Source organism: Myotis yumanensis, unplaced genomic scaffold (genome assembly GCF_028538775.1).
Source record: "Myotis yumanensis isolate MYYU_CA2020_CCGP unplaced genomic scaffold, mMyoYum1.0.hap1 SCAF_17, whole genome shotgun sequence".
In the NCBI taxonomy this organism is placed as follows: Eukaryota; Metazoa; Chordata; class Mammalia; order Chiroptera; family Vespertilionidae; genus Myotis; species Myotis yumanensis.
The window spans coordinates 41213727-41222073 of NW_027223768.1; the positions used below are offsets into that span (position 1 = coordinate 41213727).

At 58.2% G+C, this 8347-nt stretch overlaps 1 protein-coding gene across 1 annotated transcript in view; it reads left to right on the forward strand.

The window, feature by feature from the left end:
- LMX1A (LIM homeobox transcription factor 1 alpha) overlaps nt 1–3779 on the forward strand; it is a 118325-nt gene extending 114546 nt beyond the window's left edge. Inside the window, exons 7-8 of the mRNA XM_070396621.1 lie at nt 1763–1933; nt 3619–3779. Coding sequence (XP_070252722.1) covers nt 1763–1933; nt 3619–3779 — 332 coding nt within the window. The remainder of the gene's footprint in view (nt 1–1762; nt 1934–3618) is intronic.
- Nucleotides 3780–8347: the final 4568 nt, after the last annotated feature.

Sequence of the window (8347 nt, forward strand, 5' to 3'; positions counted from 1 at the left end):
TATTAAGAACAGTATGCCATATATGCGAGGTCCCTTGAAACAGCAAGGATGGACCGGCTCCCAGCAGGGGAGGGAGTGGAGGATGGGTGTGGGCGTCTGCAAGGAAGCTCAAAGAACTAGATAAAGAATAACTATTTTAGAACAATGTCACTGTTGAAGGGATATGGCCCAACTCAGCCATCCATTTGTCAGATCCCCCAAATGGTCTGCTTGCTCCTAAGATGGGTTCTCACACCGTCCATCACCTGCACGCGGGTCACCTGCACGCGGGTCACCTGCACTCGGGTCACCTGCATTTGGTAGCGCACAGCCTCTGGCTCCTCAGATCTGGGGCGGGGCCTGGAACCTGCATGTTTTAGAAGCTTCCGCTGCTGCTGGTCTGCGGGCCACACTCGGAAGGCGTGGGGCGTGGTTCTGGTTCTCAGGCCCCAAGCCACGCTCCCTGTCCCTGGGCGGCCCCGGCCTCGGCTCAGCCCGGGACTGCGCTCGGCAGCCCAGAGTCCCTAGCTTTTCCCCGTGGGTCTTGGAGGATCAGGAAACCAGGCAGGTGCTGGGGAATGTGGAGCACACCTGACGCCTGCGCAGCTCCACCCTGTGCTGCTGGCGCTGGGACCTGCCCCGCCTCCTCGAGCTCAGGCTGTGCGGGCCTGCGTGTGCGTGTGTGTGTGTGTGTGTGTGTGCGTGTGCGTGTGTGTAGGTGTGTGCGTGCACGCCCGAGGGGTGTGTGTGTGTGGCGGGGGTAGGGATGAAGCCTGAGAGCCCTAGTGCTCAGGACCCTGGGGAGTTCAGAGGGTCCCAGACATGAGGGCTTAGGGGGCCCGGCAGGTGGACTCCACATAGGCCACCAGGCCAAGGGGAAAAGAACTGAAACCCTGGTGCTGACCTGGGAGACGTCTAGGCAGCGCTCAGGGCCCTAAGGAGGTCTCTGCGAGCTCACGGGGCCATGTCCAGAGACCCACAGCGGGCTGTGCAGGTGGCGTACTGAGTCGTCCTGTCTCACAGAATTCTGTGCGCAGACGGCAGCTTGCAGTCCCAAAGCGCATACACATGGTCTCACGGGACCTTTATGTCAGCCCCGGGGAGGTCATAGGCCAGTGTCACGACCCCGCCTGACTTAGGGGCTCCTGTGAGTGATGCTGGCAGGGTCTTTAGAGGTGCCCCCTCCAGGGCTGTGCACCTGAGTGGACCCCCAGATGCCTTGCTTCAATGGCATAGTTCAAGGACGCTCTCCAAGGGGACCCCTGAAGCCCTTGTAAGGCACAGGCTGGGACCTGCCAGTCAGCTCATCTCTGTCCACTCTGTGAATGGGAAACCCTGACCCAGGAAGTAAGAAATGACTTAGCCGTGGTCACACAGCTTATGCGGTTACACCCTCCTGGCGGCCACGGCCTGCAGTCCGCTTGGTCACTGAGTAGGGCTGACCTGGGCATGACCCTGAGGCTCGGTCTTACAGGATGTGGCGATCTCTGCTTCCTGCTCTCTGGAATCACCAGCTCTGGGAAGCCAGCTGCCGCGTTGTGAGGCCACTTAAGCTGCTGAGTGGTCCACATGGTTGGGCAACGGGGGTTCCCAGGGCCAGCCCAGCCTCCCTGTGCTGCCCGCCTGCCCCTCACTCTCTTCTCTGTATGGAGCCACAGCAAAGGCCAGTGCCGGGCGGGGCACCTGGAATGGGGCTGTGATATGGGGAAGATGCTCTGTGTCCTCCTGTACAGCGGGGGATGCAGGCTGCATGTGAGGGTGACCTGCCTTCTTTGTCCCACAGCTCAGACGAACGGTGGCGGGAGCACTGGGCTGGAAGGCATCATGAGCCCCTACACGGCCCTGCCCACCCCGCAGCAGCTGCTGGCCATGGAGCAGGGCGTGTACAGCTCGGACCCCTTCCGGCAGGGCCTCACCCCGCCCCAGATGCCTGGAGACCACATGCACCCCTATGGTAAGAGCCTCAGCCCCGCCCCTCAGTAAGTGAGGAAACAGGACCTACCTGTGGTCGCAGGTGCATGTGGTCCCCGCCTTCAGGATGACCCTCCTCAATGCTCACCTTTGGTTTAATGATACTTTTCAAGGAAGTGCTCAAGTTCAACTGCCCCCAGCCCCACCCTCCGAGGGGGCCCCTGCTGGCCCACAGGCCACCACCCACAGGGACCATCACAACTTGCTTGCGTGGGTTTCTTTCCTGCCCAGACACATCTGCCCTGTTCCCAGCTGCTCCCGGAAGCTGCAAAGCCCCACCAGGCCCAGGAAAATTGCTGGGTCACCCACCAGGGGCCACAGAACGGCCAGCACTCGGTTCACCAGCGTGTCTCCACGCATTCTCCCTTCACAGCTGCTTAGTCGTCAGTTTTAAGTAGGAGGTGGTGCTTCCCGCCTGTGTGGTTGAACTTCCCATCCTTCCTCCCTGAGAGGGACTGTGCTGTCAGCCCTGTCGGCATGATCTAGGCAGGAGGCCCGAGGTGAGCGAACTTTCACGGGAAGGAAATGGATAAAAGCAGAGAAATAAATAAAGCAGAGAAAACGCTGTTCTAATTGGACCACATGTTAGGTTCTCCTGGAATTCCTGAAGCAGAAGTGGACCTGAGAAGTGAAAAGGACCCCCACTCCCACTCCCACGCCCGCCCACCAGCACTGCGGTGTTTAAATGCTGGCCTGTGGAGAGCTGAGCCCTCCCCTCGCCAGCAGCTGGGCGAGCTCTGGCCGGAGTTGGACCTCAGGGCCAGATACCGGGCAGCACATTCACGCAAGGTCAGCGGCCTGGGCAGCAGCCACCTGTCGGTGTAATCTGCACCCAGAGCCCTGAGGGCTAAAAACAAAGTTCGATTGGCAAGCCTTCGAGGCAGTATCCGAGCCATGCCTGAGTGCACGCGTGTGGTCACACAAGTTCTTGTTTGCCTTTATTTTAAAAGACCCCCCTATTCTTCACGTAGGCTGTCTTCCCTCGATGCGTCCGACAAACCCCAGTGCAGACCGGGCCCTCTGCGGGCCTCGCTGACCCGCCGCGATCGTGGCGTTGGCTTCCTTAGGGGACACGTGCAGCTTCTGTACCCGTCGTCACTCCACGGCTGTGGAAAACAGGGCACATGGCTTTTCTGCAGATTCTTAAATTTTCAGCCCCAGGGGTCTTATTACCTACAGGTCCCCATGAAGAACCCTTTACTAAAACAAATAATTAAAGCCGCGTGACAAGCCCAATAAACCGGTTTTCACCTGTCCGGTTAACTTGAAGGGGAGGTGAAGGGCACGCACCTCTGGTTGTTGTCATGTGGTTCCCAGCTGGTCCGTCGGGGGGTCACCTTCCTCTTGCCTGCACACAGATGCGGGAGGCGGAGGTGCCGGCATACCTGAGCGCGCTGTCACAGAGGGGAGGCGATCGACCGTCTGCCATCTGTTTTGCCTGCACTTGGCTTGGTGTTTTGGCGTGTTTTCAGTTGCTGCACTTCAGACACGAGCCCTGGGAGACTAGAGGCCTGTGGACGGGGACTCTGTTCCCGCCTCCATTTCTGTGTAGCGTCTCCCCTGCCCCCGGCACCCCCTCCCTAGAATGCTGGATGCTGGTGTGTTTCTCAGCACCCAGGGGAGTCCCTGCTTTCAGACCCTCATGCCTGTGTTTCATCTTCATTTCAGGTGCCGAGCCCCTTTTCCACGACCTGGATAGTGACGACACCTCCCTCAGTAACCTAGGTGACTGTTTCCTAGCAACCTCGGAAGCCGGGCCCCTACAGTCCAGAGTGGGGAACCCCATTGACCACCTGTACTCCATGCAGAATTCTTACTTCACCTCTTGAGCCTCCCCAGAGCTTCGTGGCTGGGCTCTGTATGGAACACCACACGTGGGAGGGCCGCTGGCTGCAGGACCGGAGGCCAGGACGAGGCGGCGGGGGAGGGTGTTTTGTCGGAGATGCTGCCGAATTATGCTCTGGGGTGGTTGGCATTTCCAAAGACTGGATGCATAACAGATCGCATAGTTTAATGTTTCTAATAAGAGTCTTAGCGTTAGGTTTGCAGGCGTGTTTGTCGCTAAGGACAGGGATGTTTAACGTAGACATTGTCATGCAGGCTAGATACGTAGAGACCCCAACAGCTTCCCACCTCCTGGGGAAGCTCCTGTGAAGAGGTGCATATGTCTATTCATCCGTACAACCCACAGACAGACAGGCAGGCAGGCAGGCGGATGTGTGTGTGAGTGTGACCTTCCATACGTCATCTTCAAAGCTGTGCCTGTGATGGCAGACACCCACTGGGCAGCACAGGTGACGTTATTTCCAGTGTGAGCTCTATTTAAGGAAACGCTTGATGCACTTAAGTTATAAAATGAGATGAATTACTTTTATAGACTTTATTTCTAGTTGGAAGAGACCTGTGGCAGGGCAGAGAGGGCTGCTCCCCGCGGCCCCACAGCTCCGGGCTCTGTCGTCAGAGCGCCACTGGGTGTGCACAGCGGCTCCGTGTGGCCCGCAGGTCCTCTCCTGGGTTTGGCTCTCTTTGGGGCCTGGTCACTGGCCGGGGACAGAACAGTTCCTGGTTATGTTCCTAGAAAGCGTGAAACCTAGTCCTCGGCTTTCTTTAAAACTGTGATGTGGTTGTGGGCGGCGCCAGGCAGTCAGTTCTGCTCTTGACCGGCAGCATTTGCAGGTGGGGGCGAGGCTGATGGTCCGTACCTCCCTTATGGGGGACCCAAGGCCTGATCACCCCCAGGACACATGAGCAGGGCTGAGACGAATATCTGAGGTTTGTTTAAAACACAACCGGACCGGTCCCATGGCGAAGGCGGCCCCTGGGGCTGCAGAGTCAGAGGCTCCTGTGCCCTGAGGGCCACGCCACCCTGAGCCCCTTCTGGGAAGCCTGGGCTCAGACACCAGGCAGGACAGCCGGGGGTAACAGAGTCCCGGGCAGGAGGCTGTGGCTGCGGAGCACAGGAGGGTATCATGGGGTTTCAGACCAGGGGGCACGCTGCAGCTAAGAAGGGTTTCTACAGTTTTAAAGGTTGTTAGCAAATAATAGTAAAAGAGAAGGAGACTGCCACGGAGTGTGTGTGGCCGGAAAGGCTGAAATACTGTCTGTACTTTTCACGTGACGTGTGCTGGCCCGTCCTGGGCTCTGTTTCTGGGGCTCACGGGGTCCAGGTGGAAGCCAGGGCCCCCCTCAGGCTCACTTTCCCGACCTGGCCCCGAGGACCCAGCTGCCATCGCACACGGGGTCAGCTGCCCTCCGTCCTCCAGGGGCTGCTAAGATGGGCTGCTTCTGTGCCCGGAGAAACTGGAGGGAGGCGCCGGGGAAGACGGGGTCGGCTGGGACTCGGCGAGGTTTGGGACAGGCCCGGCCGCCTCCCGGGGGCGGCCGCCGCTCATCACAGCCTTGGACCCAGTGGCTCACCCCATCACTAGGTGCCAGGCCGGAGGGAGCACGCCCTTGCGTAGCGTCGTGGTCATGTGATATTTGTGCTCTAGTGAATAATTTATGCAATAGCCCCAGCCAGCCTGGCGAGCGGACAGCAGGCGGCACGGAGCCCGCAGGCCTCGGTGAGAAGGTCCCCTGGACAAGGTAGCAGGTCCCGTGTGAGTGAACCGAATAGAGACCCTGTTCCACTCCTTAACCTTGCAAACCCAGATGAAATTAAAAACCTCTTACAAACGAGCTGCTGTTTATTTGGGGCCTGGGTGGTGGGTGGGGATTGGGGGGCTGGTGTTTGGTCAACAGGAATGTGGGGCTGAACGGATGGCGAACTTCCCAGGAAGCGAAAGGGTGACCCCCCAAAACAAGGAGAAAGGGGGCCCCACTCCTGCCGAGATGGACCCAGAGGCCCCCCAGGAGGAGGCCCTGCACGTCCCACCCTCAGTCAGGGTCTCGGAGGCAGAGGCTGTGAGGGGCAGTGTTGCTCCTTCATTTCATAGATGAGAAGCCTGTAGGTCGGGGAAACTCGGCCAGGTCTCCGTGTTCTCATTTGTCTGACTTCCGAGGGCAGGTGCGGGGTGTCAAGCGAACACCTGCCCAGGTGCCGCTGGCGGGGGGGGCACAGAGAAGGCACGCCACCTTTCCCGCCCCTGGTGACAGTAAAGGACGCACAGAAACTCCCCTGAAGGCCAAGCGTCAGCTGCTGGCGTAAGGTACCGTGTGCTCCGGGCGCCAGGAGAGAGGCCACAGGGAAGAGGGGCCAGGCTTCCCCGGGAAGGAGGGCCTGAGCCCAGCCTTCAGAGAGGGCGGGCCTTAGGTACTTGGAGAGGAGGGAGGCCTGCGGGCCCACCGCGCCGCCTGCTTAGAAGGACCAGGGTGGGCAAAGCCCCGAGGGCGGGAGGCCGGCCCCGCACGGGCCAGTGCACGGGACCCGCTGGTGGGAGGGGAGCTTTGCCCAGTGGTGCATCTGAGGCTTCAAGTGGGGCTGATGGTGAAGGTGTGGGTGTCAGGAGAGCCCCACTGATTGCCTGATGAGACAGGTATGGCCAGGCCTGCTCATTGTTCCCTTTATTCTAGTCCAGCTGTGGGCAAACTACGGCCCGCGGGCCAGATCCAGCCCGTTTGAAATGAATAAAACTAAAAAAAAAAAAAAAAAAGACCGTACCCTTTTATGTAATGATGTTTACTTTGAATTTATATTAGTTCACACAAACACTCCATCCATGCTTTTGTTCCGGCCCTCCGGTCCAGTTTAAGAACCCATTGTGGCCCTCGAGTCAAAAAGTTTGCCCACCCCTGTTCTAGTCTCTTCTCAAACGATACCATCCAGGTTTGTGGTCGAGGTTACTCGGAATAAAGCCTCTGTCCCTCAAAGGCCAGCTCAGCTAAGCCGCTCCTCTGACCACGCCCCGCCCAGTGGGGCGTCAGGAGCGTCACGGTAGCGCCTCGGTGTGCACGTCCTCCTGGCTGGAGCGCAGGTGCAATAGCTGGAGGTGGAGCAACGGTCTCAGACCAGGAGGTGAGCTTGTGAATGGAGGGCACACGCCACGGGACAAGGCAGGAGGAGCCCAGATTCCTGATGATTCCTGGGAGCCACGCTGCGTTCCAGCCCTGACTACCCAGGTCCTAACTCTTTTTCGAGAGAAATAAACTTCTGTTCTAAAGCTGCTGCTGTTGCGTGTTTCTTTGACTCACAGTCAGATTGGATCCTGACACACAAAGTGGGTTCGGGAGAAATCTAAGCCCACAGACCATGAAGGTAAAGAGTGAAAGGTCCGGACAGCACGGTCGTGGGTGGGGGCCAACGGGGGCAGGACAGGTGGAGGGTGGGAGGGTCCCTGTGACTCTAGGACAGGTAGATGGTCTGAGGCCACAGGTGCTCGAGCTGGGCCTCATCCCTCAGAGAAGGGAGCCGTCTGCAGCTGTACTGGCCGCCGCGGTCAGACACGTGGCTGTTCTCAGAGACTCACCAGGAGCCGCCAGGCCCCACCCTCTGCTTCCTCCAGTCAGGCCAGGACTCCCTTTATAATCTGGGGAGAAGCTTTTCTCCCCTTTGCTTCTGATGGCATTTGGCCGAGACCCTGAACCCTCACGCTTCAGCCTCCAGTTCTCCATGACAGATAAAATAAAGCAAGTGTAGTGGCAGGCTTTCCGGCCACCGCATCCTGGAAACAGCCGACCTTTCCCCAGAGGACAATCTCCCGGTGAGAAGAGGGGGCTGCGGGGATGGTGAGGATGGGCCCGGGCCTTGACAAAGGTGGGTGCGGTTTCCCAGTGGCCAAGTGGAGGGGGAGGTAGCATCCTGGGGAGGTGATGTTTACGCTACGCCTTGGAAGGTGGGAGCACAGGTGGGGAGCACAGTCCAGAAAGAAGGAATATTAGAGGAGGAGCAGGGGATGATGGCATTATGGCCAGAACGTCAGAGCATAGGGTGCAGGGTCCGGAGTGGCAACACAGGCTGTGAAATCAGATGGGGGTGGGGGGGGCCCCGGGAGCCGGGGAGGGTCTCACAGGCCTCCAAACCTGTGCTTATTCACTGGGGGCAGCAATGGTTCAATTCCACAAACCTGTCCCGGTCATCACCTAGAGCAGCGGTTCTCAACCTGTGGGTCGCGACCCCTTTGGGGGTCGAAAGACCCTTTCACAGGGGTTGCCTAAGACCATCAGAAAACACATATATAATTACATATTGTTTTTGTGATTAATCACTATGCTTTAATTATGTTCAATTTGTAACAATGAAAATACATCCTGCATATCAGATATTTACATTACGATTCATAACAGTAGCAAAATTACAGTTATGAAGTAGCAAGGAAAATAATTTTATGGTTGGGGGTCACTACAACATGAGGAACAGTATTAAAGGGTCGCGGCATTAGGAAGGTTGAGAACTGCTGACCTAGAGGGAGGCATGCTTTGGGGTGTGATGAAGACAAGGACACGCATGGCTGGCGTGGCT